The sequence below is a fragment of the Panthera uncia genome, chromosome A2, assembly GCF_023721935.1.
Source record: "Panthera uncia isolate 11264 chromosome A2, Puncia_PCG_1.0, whole genome shotgun sequence".
Lineage (NCBI taxonomy): Eukaryota > Metazoa > Chordata > Mammalia > Carnivora > Felidae > Panthera > Panthera uncia.
The window spans coordinates 74,234,790-74,255,358 of NC_064816.1; the positions used below are offsets into that span (position 1 = coordinate 74,234,790).

At 39.9% G+C, this 20,569-nt stretch overlaps 1 protein-coding gene and 1 pseudogene across 2 annotated transcripts in view; one reads left to right on the plus strand and one right to left on the minus strand.

Annotated features, from left to right (window-relative positions):
- The window catches only part of PRKAR2B (protein kinase cAMP-dependent type II regulatory subunit beta), a 100,960-nt gene that overhangs the window by 71,419 nt on the left and 8,972 nt on the right, over positions 1-20,569 (minus strand). For both annotated transcript variants that reach the window (XM_049642784.1, XM_049642783.1), the window contains exon 2: positions 2,837-2,872. In XM_049642784.1, the coding sequence (XP_049498741.1) occupies positions 2,837-2,872 (36 nt within the window). The remainder of the gene's footprint in view (positions 1-2,836; positions 2,873-20,569) is intronic.
- Positions 1,165-1,910, plus strand: LOC125931038 (thioredoxin-related transmembrane protein 2-like; annotated as a pseudogene).

Sequence of the window (20,569 nt, forward strand, 5' to 3'; positions counted from 1 at the left end):
TCTAAAACTCCTAAACTATGTGGCTGTGGAAAGAATTTTACAAGAAGACAAGGTACCACACTACAGATTCCATCTTATTGCTCCTCTCTTTTGCCACCACTGCTCATAAAAGACCACATCCCTGCCCTGGAGCACCTTCACACTTGATGGCTCTACTCTGGGATAACGTCTGATGCCTTGCTGACATAAAGCCTAATTCCTCACTCCACAAAAGCCATTACAATCCGCTCTTTGTTTGCAACATTTAAAATAAGTATGTCTTCAGCATACAAAAAGCTCAGGAGAATGAAGTAGATACTATCCCCACACAGCACATCTACTTAATCCCTGCCTCTTTCCTCACAGATTTGGTCACTACAGAATAAGAATAAATTGTACCAGTAATTGCCGGCAGATAAAAAATAAAACTTAACCTTAAAACACCTTTAATAATACAGCACAGATGGAAATGAGGTGATTTTATGAAATAAATTACTCATCTGTGTTATGTAAATGTCAAAACTGATGTGTCTGAAACATCTACCTTATGTTTTTCAACAACAACAAAAAAATTCTAGTCATATTTAAAAGAAAGAGTAATTTTCTCAAATCAAACCTAGCAGTGTCATTTGTCTTCAGAGAAGGCACTCCACGGAAGTAACTTTTCCAAATAGTTGATCCGCTTCAATGCCCAAACTCACTTTACTTAAACCATTTTGGACAGAAATGTTCTCAACTGTGTCCAGTATTCCCTACCAATGCAGGTAGTGCACCGTACCAAGAATCTAATTCAAGCACTCATGAGTGGCGAAGGTCTATCACTGTGACTAGGCATTCGGTTCCTAAGATATCTCTAAGACAGCAAGAGCCTCAGGGGCATTAACAAATGTAAAGCAATTAGCTCCTATTCCAAGTGGCCTCAGGATGACAAGTTCTCCCACCCGTATTTTCAGAGTTATCCTGTCCCTTCTTAAAAACTCTCATCCACCACTGTTTCTAGGGTGTCCTTTACCCATCTTCTAAATCACTGCTTCTGAACTGTGGCTGGGACATCAGCTAACCATGTAGACAATAACTGATCAAGAGCAGGAATAAAACTGGGGTGAGGGTCTCCATTTAAAAAGGTGCATTGGGGGTCTCCCCACGCAATGAGAAGACGGCAACCTGTGTGACTTTGACTGGAAAGAAGGAGAGATCCTGATGTTTCTCAGTGCCACCAGGATGATGAAGAACCACAGATCTATCACTGTGGAGCAACATACAGGCAACAACTTCATGTTCAGTAAAGTGGCCAATGCAATTCTTTTCTTCCTTCTGGATTTTCGTATGGGCCTGCTTTACATCACACTTCGCATAGTGTTCCTGATGACGTGCAAGGCCCCGCCCCCCTCCACCCCAGCCGGATATGGGCCCTGAGTATATCAAGTACTTCAATGACAAAACCATTGATGAAGAGCTGGAGTGGAAAAGGAGGGTCACCTAGATTGTGGAGTTCTTTGCCAATTGGTCTAATGACTGCCAGTCGTTTGCTCCTATCTATGCTTACCTCTCCCTCAAGTATAACTGTACAGGGCTAAATTTGGGGAAGGTGGACGTTGGACGCTACACTGATGTTAGTACACGGTACAAAGTGAGCATGTCGCCCCTTGCCAAGCAGCTCCCTACTCTGATCCTGTTCCAAGGTAGCAAGGAGGTCATGCAGCGGCCACAGATTGACAAAAAAGGATGAGCTGTCTCTTGCACCTTCTGAGGAGAATGTGATCCAAGAATTCAACTTGAATGAGCTGTATCAAAGGGCCAAGAAGCTATCAAAGGCTGGAGATCACATCCCTGAGGAGCAGCCTGTGGCCCCAACCAACACGGAAGCACCAGACAGGAAAGCAAGAAGGACAAATAGAATCCCTGCCTTGTCAGTGCTTCCTCACCTTTGAGGTCCTGCCCCTTCCTTAACCACAGGCCCTGCCTGAGGCCTGGGCCTTTTATTTATGTTTTCCCTTTGGCTCTGCCTCAGTTAGGCAGGGTGCTGCTTCTGATTTTAAGGAGGCTTTCAGGGAATTGACAGGAACCCTCAGGGAAGGCCTCCACTGCTGTGGCCAACTTTCACTGGAAGGAGGGAGAGATCTCTGATGATGGGAGGAGGAAATGCTTGCCTTCCAAGCTTGGGTCAGAGTATCAGCTGCTGTCCACCACTCACATGTCTCCATCGGGCAGTGTTTTCATCCTTCCTCTTAGTGGACCTGCACAGTCTGCCTAGATTATATTAAACCTAACAGAAAAGGCCTAGGTATGGAGTCTGCACTAGGATTTTTCCCTCAAGGATCCTTACTTCTTTAGGCATTTCTGGCTTGGTCTGTGGCCTTCATTAATAAGGCTAACTTTGTCACTGGTCCCCAGGAGAAACCTTTAACCACTGAATTTACTCATTGGAGATAGTTTTGAATAATCCCCATAATTTTTGGAGTTTGGGAGGAAAAGGCATAGGTTTGAGACGTTCCTTTGTATGGTGGGGCTCAGGAGAAAGCCCTTGGGCAGGTATGAGGTTTCACTTAGTCTCCTACTTCCAACAACCAGTTGATGGTTTTCAATAATAAAGAGACTGGGATTTCCTTTAAAAAAAAAAAAAGGTGCATTAGCTCCAATGCACCGTCTGATTATAAATTTAAACACTGAGAGGACATTTCCAATTATTTCCTAGTTCTTGATTACATCACATGGTTTTGTTTTCAGGGAAAATGACCGACAAATAAATCATTACTCCACAGTAATTATTCTCACCATACCTTCTTGTCCAATACCACTATTATTAGTTAAGAAATGTCACCATTAATAAGTAAAATCACAATACAGGCTGGCTTACCTGACGCGCGCCTTGTGAATCGGTTTATTACCGGAGCTAAAAGAAAAAACAAAACAATATGATTACATATTATTATAGATATTATTACATAAGTTAATAGAGGAAAAATAAGAATAAATAATGCAAAAGGAAGTGTCACAAATATACGAAAATTAAATGTTTAAATTCAATAGTAGCCAAGAAATTAAAATTAAAATTTCACCTGTTAAATTAGTCTCCCACAAAACACTTTAAATTTTAAAAAATCCCAAGTTTTGGATGGCTGAAACTACTTGACTAGGGATCTCTATGTAAATCTACATAATATCTTTGGAAACAACTTGGCAATCACATCAAGGACCATGCAGGGTTTGTGTGTGTCTCCACTTTTAGAGATTTATCTAACAGAAATACTACTAGGGAAAGAAAAATCAATATGTCTTATAAAAGGAGATTTCAAAATACAGGAAACAAGCCTAGCCAACAGAGTCTCTTTTTAAAACAGAGTTGGGGGGCCACAGAGGAGGAGGAATCTATGCACAACCTCATCAGAAAAACCATGACCTTTAAGGAAAAAAACCCTTTCAGCCAGCTGCAAGCCCTCAGCTGGGCGTGAACTTCCTCCTCATCGGGACACCAGAATTCACCTCACTCTGCACTTCAAAAGGAGCCAATGCAGTTGAACAAGCTCAACCCCTTATCTGCATATTAACCCAACCAATCCCAGGTAATTTAGTTTCAATCCCTGTGCTGCACAGAGGACCTGAGAGAACTATACCCTTGGCCCTCTGACTGATAACTCTACCCTGTCCTTTGACCTCCTTGGATCCAGCAACAACCTAGGATTCGGGTTTCTCCCTGAATCTGTGCTTCCTGAATTGCAATTCTAATTAGCCCAAATAAATATCTGTCTGCTTAAACCTTCAGTGGAGTCTTTCTTGGTCGACAGGAGACTTCTATGTAGCAGCATCACTTTCACAATAAAAAAAAAGAGAAGACAAAATGAAAAATGCTTATTTACACTGAAATCATTATGAAGTGAAGCACAGTATATCTTTGGTATTCTCAGATTTAATATTTATAGTTCTGATCATTTCTGTGCAGCCCGGAGGTCAAGGCCTCCAAAACGGCATACTAAAGGGTGGTCTGTGGATGTGCATCTCTCACCTGGGAAGCCTACGATGGGCCCGCTGCCCAGACTCAACTCAGGCCTGTTGTTTCCTCCTGCTTTTGCTAACAGTTATGTCAAGAAGTGAGGTTTTCAAGAACTTTATTTCTTGAGATAAGCAGGTAAGGTTGAGGTTCATATTATACACAGAAAGGACATCATGTCCACAGTATATTTCGTGGCAAATGTCATTATATGCTATAATACTTTTTAATACTTCAAAACAGTAATTATAAAAATTGTTTACACTATGGAAATAGGTCAGGTTAAAAAAGAAGACAAAGAAAGGGGTACCCAGAGGGGCTCAGTCAGTTAAGAGTCCGACCCTTGGTTTCAGCTCAGGTCATGATCTCTCCGGGCTGCAGCACCCATTCTCTCTCTCTCTGCCCCTCCCCCACTCACTCGTGCTCTCTCTCAAAATAAATAAATAAACTCAAAAAAAATTCATTAAAAAGACAAAAATTTTATCTGCACCGTGGTTACACTCCATGAAAAATGTGGATGCGTAGGAACTTGTACTAGAACAAAACTGTGTCAAATGTTTTACAGGAACCCTTGCAACAACTGTATTAAATATCAGCGTGGCCATATTACTGATGAGGACATTTTTACAGTAAAGCTCAGAGATACTCATTTGCTTTAGATCACAAAGCCACTCCATGGCAGAGCTGGAGAATGTGAACCGAGGCACATCTAGCAGCAAAATGCTGCCTCAGAGAAAAGAGAAAGCAAAACTGCTAACTCCTGAAATCACACAATAATAGGTAAATATTTCCTTCCATGTGGATTCCCACTGTTACTAAGGATTAATTTTTTTTTCAAAGTTTAAATTTTTTAAATGTTTATTTATTTTTGAGAGGGAGAGACTGAGCATGAGCAGGGAAGGGACAGAGAGAGAGACAGGGAGATACAGAATTGGAAACAGGCTCCAGGCTCTGAGCTGTCAGCACAGAGCCCGACACAGGTCTTGAACCCACAAACCATGAGATCATAACCTGAGCTGAAGTCGGGCGCTTAACTGACTGAGCCACCCAGGCGCCCCAGGATTAATTCTGTGAAACAATTCACAAGCCCTATGATTAAAATACTACAGTTTACAGAAAATTCTATCTTTCCAGCTGACCAAGGGAGATAAAGTTACCATTATGTATATACCACAATAATTTAACCATATATTTGCAAAGTGACAAATTACTTCTATTAAAAAACCTTTCATCGGGTAAACTGAATGTTATGTATATTTACCACATAAAGGAAAAAGTTTTCTTAGACACTTTCAAACCCCTTTTTCACATCACCTTCAGAACCTAGTCTAGATTTCGAAAGCCTCCCCGGCAAACTCCAAGGACAGAGAACAGAGAGAGTGCAAAACATTTCCACCCCAGGAATGCTGAGAAGAGATAGTGCAGGCAAACAAAGACATGAGGAAGGCAAAAAAAACCTATCTCAGCCTTGCAGCAAAAATAGAGTAGACATTCCCCTCTTGCTCTCTCCAGGCTCTTGAGACAATGAAATCACAGCACTAGTAGTTTCTGATCTGAAATGTTGGGAAGTCTTTGTTCTCTTGGGATCCCTTAGGTTTCTACATCTTTCTGAAGTGTTTAAGGCAGAGATTTGCAACACAAGTGCCATCACCATCTAGAAAGTGTATTCTAATTTTGTGGAGGCATTTTTTTCCAATTGTCAAAGTAATTCAGAGGACATCCTTGGCATCTGGTGGACAATGCAGAACCAACAACTGTCCTGAATCTCACCACTCTGTCCTGCACTGCTTTCAAGTATCCCAGTGGATATTCAGATTGGCAAAAAAAGTCAACTTATAACCATCAGAACCTCGATCATTCCAATGTTTATATATAAACACCATTATTTTACACAGTTTTAATATACATTACATTTGCCACAACTCCCCCATAAATCAAAAAGATTTTGTAGGATTTGTTTGCATTTTGGTTTTTTTTTTTGGAATTTTACTAATAGACATTCATCATTTCAAAAAATCATGTCATTGGGATGCCTGGGTAGCTCAGTCTGTTAAGCATCATCAGACTCTTGATTTTGGCTCAGGTCATGAACTCACGGTTTGTGAGATTCAGCCCTGCATCGGGCTCTACTCGGACTGCATGGAGCCTGCTTGGGATTCTCTCTCTCTCTCTCTCTCTCTCTCTCTCTCTCTCTCTCTTTCTCTCTCTCCCCTGCTCACACACACTCTCTCTCTCAAGATAAAGAAATAAACATTTAAAAAAAAATCATGTCATTGCAGCAATGCCACTTCAGGTATCTGAGTCACCAGTACTAAATGACCACATACATACTGAAGTCCACACCTGCTGGTATACACTTTACTTACTATGGATTACTTTCCTTTATTTCTCCTTTATATTTTTGCTAGAAATTGTATCAATTTTTAAACTGTGAGTAGACAAGTTATATGACTATCATTTCTACCTCCCAATAGTGAATGGGACATGGTATCGGGGCAATTAAGGAGATGAGAGCACCAGGCAAGTGATATGTAGTAGTCAAGGTAAACACTGGGTTCTGACAACAATTACCAAGAACTCAATCCCTTATATCCATATCCTTCCATACCCGTTTGCAGGGACGAAGCACAAGTGTTTCTTGCACAGTTTTGGCCAACTGATTGCAACCTCAGGGCGCCTGGGTAGCTCCGTGGGTTGAGCATCCAACTTCAGGAGCTCAGGTCATGATCTTGTGGTTTGTGAGTTCAAGCTCCACATCAGACTCTGGATCCTCTGTCCCCCTCTTTCTCTGCCCCTTCCCCACTCATGAGTGCTCTCTCAAAAATAAACATTAAGAAAAAAAAAACTAATAGTAATCTCCACAATCTCTCTAGATTTTTTAGTCTAGCTACCAAAATGAGGAAGAAGGTTGTGATTCAGGATGGGAGTCTTGCTGTGAAGAAAGCAATGTACATCTGGGCCCAGTGTGCCTGTGTTCTCTCTCAGGAACTAGGTACAGAGAAGGGGAGTAGGAGGGAGGTGAGGAAAGACACTGCCAATATCCGGTTAACTCTTTCAACGAGGGCTGCCACACAAGGGCAGGGTAACCAACTGGATGTCAGGAGGCCTGCCCTAACTGGGGCCACGCCCCAACACCTTCCGTGACACCTGGGATGGATAGTGTAACTTTGACTTCAATTCTCAACTTCTAAAATATGAAAAATAAGACCTGCCGGCTTCCTTTCACAGGGGGTTTTAAGAAAGAATTTTAAAAGAACTTCAGAGGGGTGCCTGCGTGGCTCAGTCGGATAAGCGCCCGACTTCGGTTCAGGCCATGATCTCATGGTTTGTGGGTTCAAGCCCCATATTGGGCACTGTGCTGACAGCTCAGGGCCTGGAGCCTGCTTCAAATTCTGTGTCTCCCTCTCTGTCTGCCCCTTCCCCACTCGCACTCTGTCTCTGTCTCTCAAAAATGAATAAACACTAAAAAAAAATTTTAAGAACTTCAGAAAAGAATTAAAAAAACTAAAACAAAGAACTTAAAAAAAGAAAACATCTTTGAAAATGCCTGTAAATTCTAAATTCCTATTCAAATATAAGAAACTGATGTTTATTTACTGTGAGTTACTATGACCAATTTTAATATTACCATTTTTCAAAACATAGTAAGTAGCAGTATAAACTCACAAAAGAAAAGGTTAACAGATGATGTTTCCAAATATGACAAGTCAAATTAAGTTTTCCCAGACTCCTGGTTTCCATCTTCAGATTTTCCTATTCTGTGGATGCTCTGTGTGCATTTACTTACACACACACACACACACACAATACTGTAGACTAGAAGAATACAAAAGGAAAAAAATAGGAAGTGTATCATCTGTCTGAAAAAGCAAGCAAATATGATTTACAAAACTCCTAGCATTTTTTTTTTTTTTTTTTGAGAGAGAGCAAGTGCATGTGAATGGGGGAGAATCCCATAGAGAGAGAATCCCAAACAGGCTCAGCACACAGTCCGACACAGGGCTCGATCCCATGACTGCAGGATCATGACCTGAGCCAAAATCAAGAGTCAGACACTCAAACAACTGAGCTACCCACGCATCACCAACTCCTAACACTTCTAAGGGATATTCTCTATGATCTTAGTGAATGCTCAAAGAAAAATATGGCAATATTCATATAGGTTTGACTTTCTCCCAACTGCCATTCCAGTGGAATACTGAAGAGTCCTATGTTCCTGTATCTACAAGCTTGTCTAACCAGTGATCTCCTCCATTCCCAGACTATATTCCACTGGATTAGTCTTAATTCCTCTGCTCTCAGGAGACCCAGAAGTATAACTGATTCGAGCCTTCTTTAATCTCAGAGTGTCCTTACAAGAAAATTGCTCTATTATTTGAGGTAACCTGAATGAGTCTCTCTATTCCTGGCAGTGAAAACAGCTTCCCACACCTGTGACTCAAGCTCAACTGGTGCCAGCAGCAGCTGCTTATCTCCTCACCTCTTCAAGGCCCTTGGTCAAAGCCAAAGCTTTGAGACAAAAGGCGCTAAGTAAACACCCACAGGGCAGGAATCAATAAACTCTGCGAAGTAAACAGAACAAGTCTCCTTGTCCCACTCATTTTACTGCTTTAGGGAATGTGGATGCAGGGCACTGGACCTGAAGAGCCCCTGTCCCTGAAGAGCTTGACCAAGTCCAGTCGTATTTTCAAATAAAATGACTGAAGGATTTACACCATGCCAAGCAGCTACCCAACCAAAAAATTCAGGTAAATTCCACAGAAGATTTTTAAATAAACTTAAATTCTTTAAGTTTTTAAGTATGATCCAATGAGTTTGGTCTTCAAAAAACGAAAGCCAGATTGACAGAAGTGCATAGTTTACATCTCTGAACATACGACTGTGAAGGAGGCGCCAAGTTAAAGAAATAAGAGCTCTGGGGCGCCTGGGTGGTTCACTAATGGTGATGGGTTCAAACAATGTAATGGAACACATTGTAGCAATTTAAATAATTTATTGTTGGGGCACCTGGGTGGCTCAGTAGGTTAAACATCCGACTTCGGCTCAGGTCATGATTTCACAGTTTGTGGGTTCAAGCCCCGTGTCGGGCTCTGTGATGACAGCACAGAGCCTGGAGCCTGCTTCGGATTCTGTGTCTCCCTTTCTCTCTGCCCCTCCCCAACTCGGGCACCTCATGTTCTCTCTCTCTCACACGAAAATAAACATTAAAAAAAAAAGAGGAAGAAGAAGAAAGAGCCCTGAGTTGTGTCTATGGTCATTAAATACACACACACACACACACACACACACACACACAAAATCATACTGTCTATATTGGAGCCACATTAGCAAAATGGAGCTTTTGCAGAAAAGTGTTCATATACCCTGAAATGAGATGTACAGAGTAGTCTCGGAATCAACTAAGTAATTAGCATCCCTATTCTCCTATTAGCTGCCTTTTCTAGCAATACACACTTTCTGAATCTGTTAACTGTCTAAATAAAAGATTCTGGAAATTATGTAAATTGAGACCATGTTAGCTAATTATTTTTGACACAGTAAACACTTAACTCAAAATGAATTAATTTATCTTATGCTTGTGTTTCAAAAATTAAAAGTGAAGTCAGCCTTACCCTTGAACCGAGCAAGAATTAACTTTTTTAAGAAAGACTGACAGCAAAAAAGCAAATAAACAACAAAACCTGAATATTTTGCGAATTAACCTAACAGACACAATTTCAAATTTTCTTACACATGTTTAATTCCTGACACTGAGAAGGACCACTTATTTTCTATATTTTGTCAAAGGATGATGAGATGAGCCCCTGGTCACATTTGCAAATCCTCAGAGATACTCTTACTTGCTGCTGTCCTGTGAGCCTCTGAGTTGGGTTTCCAAGCACACCGGTGCCCACGAACCCACTGGGATTAGGCCTTTAAAGGGGCTCCTGGGTACACTTGGAGGGTACTCTCCAAAGCTTCCCAGTCTTGGGTCTCCAGGAGACACAGATTATGAGCCATGTGCCCTCCAAGTACTTGTGATCAGACATGATGGGAACTGTTGGAGGGGCAGGCATTTGGGGAACCAATTTTCTTCTTCCTTTCTGATTACACAATGTGAGATCAGGTGTCCAACTCACCTGGACATATGGAGCTTGGCTGGAGGCAGGGCAGAGGAGGATGAACGACAGACACTTGAGCTTTTAGAAAGTGCCAGCTTGAAGGACCACTAAAAAGATGTACATTTTTGTTCTTTCTATTCATACACCAAACTCCTCAAAATATAACTGATATTTTTAAACACCAAGATGATAAACTATAACTATTACACCAGGAAAAGAAACCACTCCTACTTACTTTTGCTTATGAATGAACTTGATTCTCAACTTTTTAATTCATGACAACTTTACCCAAAATGTCCTCTTAGGAGCAGAAAATAACCTTAGGAGAGTCCTAAGGCTGCTAAGCTCATAAATTTACACACCGAACTGAGGCACTGACAATGCCGAGAGAAAGGTTCCCAAACACCTTTAGGATTCTAAAATGTGGGCTCAAAAGAGAAGATATAGGGAAAGGCCATTGTCAAAACTACATAAATTTAATCTCCACTTCTGTGTGTACTGAAACTGTCTCTTCTAAACGTACTTGATTAAATACATGCAAAGGGGATCTTTGTGGAGACTAATGGTCTGTTGTTAAGAGTGAACAATCTAGGGGCACCAGGGTAGCTTAGTTGGTTAAGCACCCAGCTCTTGGTTTCAGCTCAGGTCATGATCTCACAGTTCATGAGTGTGAGCCTTGTGTCGGGCTCTTCACTGAGAGTGCAGAGCCTGCTTGGGATTCTCTCTCTCCCTCTCTCTCTCTGCTCCTCCCTTGCTCATGCATGCTCTTTCTCTTGCTCTCTCTCTAAAAATAAATAAACTTTTTAAAAAATTTTTTTAAAAAAGTGAACAATCCAGACTAGTTACCAGGAAAAACCCAAAGCTACAAGAGTTCAAAGTGTCACACAACCATAAAGTCACACACACACACACACACACACACAAACCAGACTCAGAAAGGGGTAATTAAGAAAAATACAATGAAGACAAGCTGAGAAAATAATCAGGGATTATGATCAAGGCTGTCTAATAATAAAGGTACAAAAAGCTACATTCAAACCCTCCCCCATGACTTCACAGAGTGAACATGGCCCTGCTATTCCTGTATTTGGCTTGGAGGTCACCACCGAAGCCTCTCGGTGAACACCCAGTGGAAAGCAGCCCCTCCAGTTCCTTTCTAGAGCTCCTCCCAGCGCTCAAAGTGCTATCTCAAGGCATCGAGTGTATTGTGTTTATTGTCAGCTTCCTCCCCCAGTAGTCTGCAAGCTCTGTGAGCAGAGGGTCCTTCCTTGTGTGTCTGCTTCACTACTGTATCCCCAATGTCTAAAACACCGTTGGAAATAAATTAGGTTCAACAAATACCAAATGAATAGTGCCAATGGAAGTTAACATAACAGGTGGACTTCCTGACACCTAACCATTATATGGACAAATTTAAGTGCTATTCATACAAGTATTAAACGTGTAAAACCTGGGGGCGCCTGGGTGGCTCAGTTGGTTAGGTGTCTGACTCTTCATTTTGGCTCAGGATATCATCTCACAGTTCATGAGTTCAAGCCCCACATTGGGCTCTGTGCTGACAGTGCTGAGCCTGCTTGGGATTCTCTAGTCTTCCTCTTTCTCTGCCCCTCCTCTGCTCTCTCTGTTTCTCAAAAATAAAAAAATAAACTGAAAAAAAAATTGTGAAACCTGTAAGTTAAAATACAGGATTGGCTGAAAACACAAAATAGACTTAAAAACAATAGAGCTTAACTAACCTTTAGCTTTATGTACAAGGAGCAAAAAGCAATCCCATTTATGCCTCATAATTATGAAAACGTAACCCAGATGTTAGTGTCCGACAGAAATAATGAAAAAATTCACAAGATAATCAGTGTAGAAAACACTGGCACTTTTTAATTAAAATGTGGAAAACGACTTCAAGAGCATCCATGTTTCCAATTAAAAAAAAATCAAGATGAAACTGACATACAGGGAAATGCACAATTTGATGAATTTTGACAAATGTATACATGTATGCACCCAACACTCCAATCAAGATACAAACATTTCGCCTAGCTGGTTCAGTCGATAATGTGCAATTCTTTAACTCGGAACTGTAAGTTTGAGCCACACACTGGGTGTAGAGAGTACTTAAAAGTAAAATCTTAAAAAAAAAAAAAAAAAAGATAAACATTTCCAGGCACCATGAGCCCCTTTACACAGTCAATCCTCACTACCCCATAGGGAGCTACTATTAGAATTTCTATCACCACAGTTTAGCTTTGCCTGGCTTTGAATTTCATCTGTTTCATATAAACGTGAGGTTCAGGGGGCGCCTGGGTGGCTCAGTCAGTTAAGCGGCTGACTTTTTTTTAAAATTTTTTTAATGTTTTGTATTTATTATTGAAGGAGAGAGAGAGACAGAGCATGAGCGGGGGAGGAGCAGAGAGAGAGGGAAACACAGAATCCAAAACAGGCTCCAGGCTCTGAGCTGTCAGCACAGAGCCCAACACGGGGCTCGAACTCACGAACTGTGAGATCATGACCCAAGCTAAAATCGGACGCTTAACCGACTGAGCCACCCAGGCGCCCCTAGCGGCTGACTCTTGATTTGGGCTCAGGTCATGATCTCTCTGTTGTGAGACGGAGCCCTGTGGTAGGCTCACGCTAAGCATGGGTGGAGCCTGCTTGAGATTCTCTCTCTCCCTCTCCCCTGCTTGCACACACAGTCTCTCTAAAAACAAAACAAAACAAAAAAACAAAAACACACACAACAAAACAAAAAAACCTAAAAACCTGAGAGTCATTCTAGCTGTTGAAAGGGTCAATAGTTTGTTCTTTTTTTATTGTTGATGGTATTCCACTGTATAAATACATCATAATTTGTTTACCCATTCTCTTGTTGATGGGCATTTGGGTTGTTTCCAGTTTGGGTTATTCTGAATAGTGTCTATAAATATTTATATACAATCCTTTTTGTGAACATATGTGTTTATTTCTCTTGAGTAAATGCCTAGTGTGGATTGCTGGGTTATAGGTGGGAAATGTTTAACTTTATAAAACCCCACATTTTTCCTAGGTGTACCATTTTACATTCTCACAGGCAAAATAAGAGAGTTCTTCTAGTTACTCCACATCTTTACCAATGTAGCCATTCTTCTGTGTATTGTGGCTTTTAATGTTTATTTATTTTGAGAGTGTGTGCGAATGTGAGCACATGGGCAGGAGCAGAGAGAGAGAGAGGGAGAGGGAGAGAGAAAGGGAGAGAGAATCTCAAGCAGGCTCAGTGCAGCCAGGACAGAGCCAACATGGAGCTCAAACCCACAAACTGCAAGATCATGACCTGAGCTGAAACCAAGAGTTGGATGCCTATCCACGCAGGCGCCCCAGCGTTGTGTTGTGGTTTTAACTTTCATATCCTTAATAACTAAAAATCCCAAGCACCATCCTATGTGCTTATTGGCCATCCCGATGTCTTCTTTATTAAACTGGCCAAGTCTTTTAACTCGGTTTGATTAGGGGCTTCTCATTATTGAGTTTTACAGTTCCTTTTATATATTTTCAGTAATGACAGAATATGTACTAGACAAAAAATCCTAGTTATAAGAACAAAAGTGATAAGTTACTTAGAAATAAAACTAAGAAGAGATAGGAAAATCCTTTTTGGAGAAAACTGGATAAATGGAGATGTATCATGTTCATGTAGAGTAAGACTCAATATCATTAAAATGTCTTTTCTCTCCAAAATTTTTTATAAATCAAGTACAATTCCAATAAAACTCCCAAATGAAGTTTTTCACAAAATTTAAAAAGCCTAAAAGATATATGGAATAATAAAAACCTATGAATAAACAATTCTGAAGAAAGATAAGGTGGGAGTTACTTACCATACATCAAGACCATGGAAAGTCATATTAACTCAGAGATATTGATGAACAAATAGAAAAACCATCAGAAAAGAATAAAGATGTTAAGTACATTCACGTTTATATGTTTCTTTTATTTATTATTTTTTTAAGAGAGAGAGAGAGGGTGCAAGTGAGTGAGGGGCAGAGAGAGAGAGAGAGAGAGAGAGAGAGAGAGAGAGAATCCCACAAGGGGAAGGGGGAGGGAGAGGGAGAGGGAGAGAAGTGGGGCTCACCCGAAGCAGGGGTCATGCTTACCCAAAGCAAGGGTGTTCACCAGATGCGGGGCTTATGCTCACACTATGCGGGGCTCAAGCTCACCCAAAGTGGAGCTCGAATTCACCTGATGTGGAACTTGAACTCACGACCCATGAGATCATGACCTAAGCCGAAGTCAGATGCTTAACCTACTGAGCCACCCATGAGCCCCCATTCACACATATATAGAAAATTGATATTCAAAAATCAGTGGGGAAAAAAGTCAATAAATGATGCATTTTTTTAAATTTTATTTTATTTTTAGGTAATGTCTACACCCAATATGGGGCTTGAACCCACAACCCCAAGATTAAGAGCCACATGTCGCTTTGACCAAGCCAGCTAGGTGCCCCTATGATGTGTATTTTAAAAAATGCAATGAAATTCCCATCCCAAACCATACAGAGAAATAAATTATCACTGTATTAAATCCTTAGGTATGAAATTCAACTTAAAATTTAGGAATTAAGAAGCTTAAAATCAAGAAAGTGCTCAACCAAAATTACCATAAACAACATGAAAAGACAGGCTCAAGACTGTGAGATTTTTCTAATGCATGTTACCCAACAAAGGATTAGTAACCAGAATGAGGAGAAAGAGGAGGATGAGGACGGGGAGGAGGAGGAGGAGGAGGATGGGGAGGAGGAGGAGGGAGAAGAGGAAGAGGAAAAATGGAAGGAAAAGAAGGAAGAAGGAAAGAAATCTTCCTATAAATCAGGAAGAAAAATACAATTAGCAGGATGAGAAAAATAGCACAGAATAAAAAAATTTTCCACAGAAGAGAAACTACAAACATAGTCCATGAACATAATAAAAAGATGCCCAGTGTTACTAGTAATCAGGAAAAAGCAAATTTAATTCACAATGAGATTTTAACATCCATCCTGCTGGCAAAGCTTGTTCAAATCTGATAACATATGTTACCTTGAATGTGGAGGACCAGGAACTCTTCCCCTCTACTGAAAAATAAAGTGGTGTAAACACAACAGTCTGAGGTGTGGTTAAAGCTGTGCACCCCGTACAACCAGCCTTTCCACACTTAAGTATCTACCTACAGCAGCAGTCCTCAAACCTTTTGGTCTCAAAACCTCTTTCCACTCTTAAAAATTATTTGCTTTAATAGGTTATATCCACTGATAATTGTTGTATTAGAAATTAAAATTGATAAATTTAAAAAATATTTAAAACTACCAACAACAAAACAATTACATGTTATTATAAATAACGTATTTTTATGGAAAATAACTATTTTCCAAAACAAAACAAAATTCAGTAAAAAGAATGACTCTGTTTTACATTTTTGCAAATCTAACAGAGGACAATTAGGTTCTCATATCAGCTTCTACCTTCAGATGTTTTATATCATACATCATGTACCCTTTGAAAAACTCTACTATACACTTACGACAGAATGGGGGGGGGTAAAAAGCAAAGAACACTATTATTATTATAGTTTTCACCCCACAGACTCCCTGAAAAGGTCTAGAATTGGGAGGGGAATGATTCTTCAAGGGGTCCCAGAACACACTTTGAAAACCACCTTTAAAAACTCTAGTATATGTGCATAACACACATAATACACACACAATGTTCACTACAGCACTGTAATGACAACAAATTAGAAACACCCAAAGTTATTTATCAAAGACTAGATAAAGCATCTATTTACACAAAGGTATACTACATAGCAGTATAAATAAAAAATAAAAGTAAAAGTAAAATTTAAAAAATAATGAACTTGGGGCACCTGGGTGACTCAGTCGTTAAGCATCTGACCTTGGCCTCAGGTCATGATCTCATCGTTCTTGAGTTGGAACCCAGAGTTGGGCTCTGTGCTGACAGCTCAGAGCCTGTTGCGGATTCTGTGTGTCCCTCTCTCTCTGCACCTTCCCCGCTCATGCTCTGCCTCTTTGTCTCTCAAAAATAAATGTTAAAAACAATTTTTTTTAAAAATAAACTAAAGCTACACAAATCAACATAACATCATCTCAAAAACTATTCTCAAAAATACAGTGGAAAATTATAATTTACATAAATGAAACTTTTATAAGTGGCGCAATTTATACAGACTTTGAAAATATGCAAAATAGCACTATTTCTAAGCTATGAATAAATGCCTATGTAGTAACAGTGCAAAAACATGCATAGAAAATATAAATGCTAAATTTATCACAGTGGTGGAGATCTATGGGGATCTATAGTTAAGAAAACGGGATAAGAAAGGAGTACACAAGGGACTTCTATCACACGTGTTTTCTTAAAAGAAAAAGCCTCAGGAAAAAAAAAAGCCTCACGTGTATAATTGTTAAAATTTATTGAAGCTAGAAGATGACTTAGGTGAGTGTTCCCTACTTAGTCTCTGTTCTTTTCGGTACATTGGAAATCTCTCACAATTTGAAAAAAGGAAAAAATGTTCGCTCTACTTAATTTTGGCAGAAAAAAATCTCTCAAATATGTTCTGACATTATCAGAGCAACCAGATTAGTTCATGTTCTATTTTTTTAACGTTATTATCTCTGACTTACAAAAACTGTATATATATTTAAGGTGTACAACTTGATGTTTTGATGTATGTATACATTGTGAGAAGATCACCACAATCAAGCTAAATAACTTCTCAATCACCTCTACGTATTTACCACCGTGTGTGTCAAAATTTAACCTAACATCTATACTCTCAGCAAACTTCAAGCATACAATACGGTACAGTATTTATCATCACTGCTGCACAGCTGATCTCCAGAACTCATTCATCTTTCATTAACTGAAACTTCATACCCTTTTAATGCTAAACATTCTCTTAAAATATTTTACATAAAATCCCCTTTTTACAAATGAGTTTTTGTTAGAATTCAAACACTGAAATGCCTTTGGGATTCTTTTTAAGGGATTACAAGGAAATTATTTTAAGGACTTATTATGAATCAAAAGTCCTAATATTGCCTTATCGATAAACTGTCATTAGTGACAGTCTAATAGGAAATCAAAGACCTGTGAACAATGCCACGTATCCAAAAAGACGGTCTTTTTTTTTCTCCTAAAAATGTATTAAGCTAGCAATGTGCAATGGAGCAAGTATAGAATTATGGGTTTTCAGAATAAAACCGCATTTTAATGGAAAACTTAGGAAGGCAGAAATTTGTCCCACCGTGAGCTTACTTTCATAAATATTATGACATGAGGAAATGGCAACAAGCTGTCAATGTAATATAACTATTTTTTCCCAATTAATTTATATTTTAGGCACATATTCATATTTTTACTACAGGCATCTGCCTCATTTAAATCAAGTGATATTTTCAATACTTTTACCTACATTTTCCTAAGATGTTTTAAAATGACTTGTGAAAACTTAAATGAAACTATAAACTTGGGAGAAGTTTACACAAATTTATTTATTCTACCAGTTAAACACGGGTTCTCAAAGGAGGAGATGGTGTGAAAATAAAGCAAAGCTTTATGCCATTGCTTTTTTTTACTTTTTTTTTTTTTTTAGATTGGACTATTTACCTTACATGTCAAATAGAATTAAAGTGCTTGAGATTTAAAGGAGCATGGGGTTTTTAAAGTCTGAAACACTTCACTAAACGATCTAAAGCCTTTACTTTTATATTTTTCACTAATAACTTTTTTCTAAAAGTACTATTACTATACTGCTTTGAAAGCGATCTTTAGTTTCTCACATTTCCAATCAAACTTCATTTTTAAAACTGTCCTGTTCTCACTGACTTCTAAATGTCGCCTGTTCTGTCACTCTCCCTCCAACAAACGTGCATGTAATACTTTACTGTATGCCAAACACTGTTAACTCATTTGGTTCTTACAACAACCCTCTCTGGTGAGTACTATCGTTATTCCCATTCCATAGATGAGAAAACTGAGTCACAGATGGCAAAGGAACTTGCTCAAGGTGCCAAAAGTTATTAATGGCAGAGCCAGCCATCTGGATTCAAATCCAAACTCCATGACAAAGTAAGTCATGTTTTTTGTTTAATTTCCATTGTTTCTGATTTTTCATGTCACTAAGTTTTCAGCAACTAAAAGCAATCTGTTTTCCATAAACTACTGGATTTAAGAAATGTGAGAGGTGCCTGGGTGGCTCAGTTGGTTAAGCATCTGACAGCTCAGGCTCAAGCCATGATCTCGCAGTTCGTGGGTTCGAGCCCTGCTTGAGTCGGGCTCTGTGCTGACAGCTCAGAGCCTGGAGCCTGCTTCTGATTCTGTGTCTCCCTCTCTCTCTGCCCCTCCTCCACTGGTGCTCGGTCTCTGTGTTTCTCTTTCAAAAATAAACATTAAAAAAAAAGAAAAGAAATGTGAGGCAAAGCAAAAGGGGCTCTCCTGACCATGTTTATTACATTAGTGGAGGGGGAAAAGTGACAAGGTAGTGCAGGCAATAACTGAGGCAGAAAATAAACATTTTAAGACAAAATTATTTGGAGGCGCCTAAAGAACAAGTAAGTGGAGGTGGCTGGTAAGCAGGCTGGCAGACACGTCAATCTGAATCTCAAAGAAAGGGAATGGGTGTGCTGGTGCCTGAGGAAAAGCTGGAGGGCAAAGGAGCTTTGGGGGTAGGCAAGATTCAGGCTTGAAGGAGGAATGATGAGGAAGGGGGGAGAGATAAGAAAAGGACAAAGCAGGTTCAGGGCCACAGACTAGTTTCGGATTTGGCATGGAGCTCCTGTAAGCAGAAGCAGTGACACAGAAGTCTGGGTGGGTCAGAATGTGTCCTCAATTAGAAAGCTATTAGAAATCCTTACCGGCAAGAAAAGCCTGTATGCCTGTGCTCTCTGCATTTTGCAGAGTGACCAAATATCAGCCTGAAAGAATATGGCCTCATCTTTAAATGAAGTATAAACCTTCATAGCGGAAGACAGGCTATGAAATGAAAACTTTTTAAAGTGCATTAACGTAAAGGATTATTAGGAGACTATCTTAGGGGTGTCTGAGTGGTTTAGTCTGTTAAGCCTCCAACTCTTAGTTTTGGCTCAGGTCATGATCTCACAGTTACTGAGTTTGAGCCTTACATTGGGCCTGCTTGAGTTGGGAGCCTCTTTCCCTCTCTCTCTGCCCTCCCCCCTCCCCCAAATAAACTTTAAAAAAAAATAAAGAAGGCTATTTAAAAAAATATTTTTTTAATGTTTATTTACTTTTGAGAGAGAGAGAGAGAGCGAGTGGGGGAGGTGCAGAGAGAAGGAGACAAAGAATCCGAAACAGGCTCCAGGCTCTAAGCTGTCAGCACAGAGTCGGACACGGGGCTCGAACTCACGGACCGCAAGATCATGACCTGAGCTAAAGTCGGACGTTTAACCAACCAACAGAGCCACCCAGGTGCTCCAAAAGAAGACGATTTTAAATGTCTACATGCCTTAAGAAAGTTTCAATCACATAAGAAGTACACATTTATGGACATTTACTATTCAAGTGAGGTTAATTTAAGATACACTGGAGCACCTACTATGGGCAGGAAAGCTTTGGGGAGAGAGAGCATATTTCTACATCTTCCCGCCTGCCTGTGGCAAGGGCAGCTCACAACTGCAAAGCTTACTGAGGTGCAAGGCATATTCATCTGCCATTCCGATAGCATTAATGTCAACCAGAGAATCTTGCACTTGCAAAGATTATTTGTGGGGTGAAATGTAAGTTAACCTCTGGAGAAAGGGTGGGATTTGGCAGAAAGTTAAGGAAAGAGGACTGGGCACTAAGAACCAAGAAAATAACTCATAGAATACTTGGCTATATCAGTTTTGTGCTGTATCGTATGCCTCTAAAGGTTGTGGTGGTGTTTTTCTTTTCTTTATTTTGGGAGTGGAGGTGCAAGTGAGCGAGGGGCAGAGAGAAAGAGAATCTCACAAGGGGCAGAGAGAGAGAGAGAGAGAGAGAGAGAGAGAGAGAGAAGCGGGCTTCACCTGAAGCAGGGCTCACGTTTTTTTTTTTTTTTTCTTTTTATCTGAAGCGGGGCTTGAACTCCTAAACCATGAGATCATGACCTGAACCAAAGTCAGATGCTTAATGACAGACAGCCACCTAGGCACCCTGGTGTTTTGCTTTTAAAGGCTGTGCTTTATTTACTACTTACTGGATAGAAACAAAAGAATTTCCTTTCTTTCATGTCTTTTTACAGTTAAAATTTATTTAATAGGTAATATAAGTATATCATAAACATTTTTTCAGTTACAAAAAAGGAGATATTGAAAAGTCTCTCTCCTGACCAACTGTCATCTCCAGAGATTTCCCTCCTGAGATACTCTTTGCAACTGCATTTCTTTAAACTGTTTAAACTTTGATTTTCTTTTAGTTCTGACACGTCCATGATTTAGTGATGCTGAACTAAAGACCTATAATAGAATGCTTCTCTTTGTCACATCCCCAAAATTTGC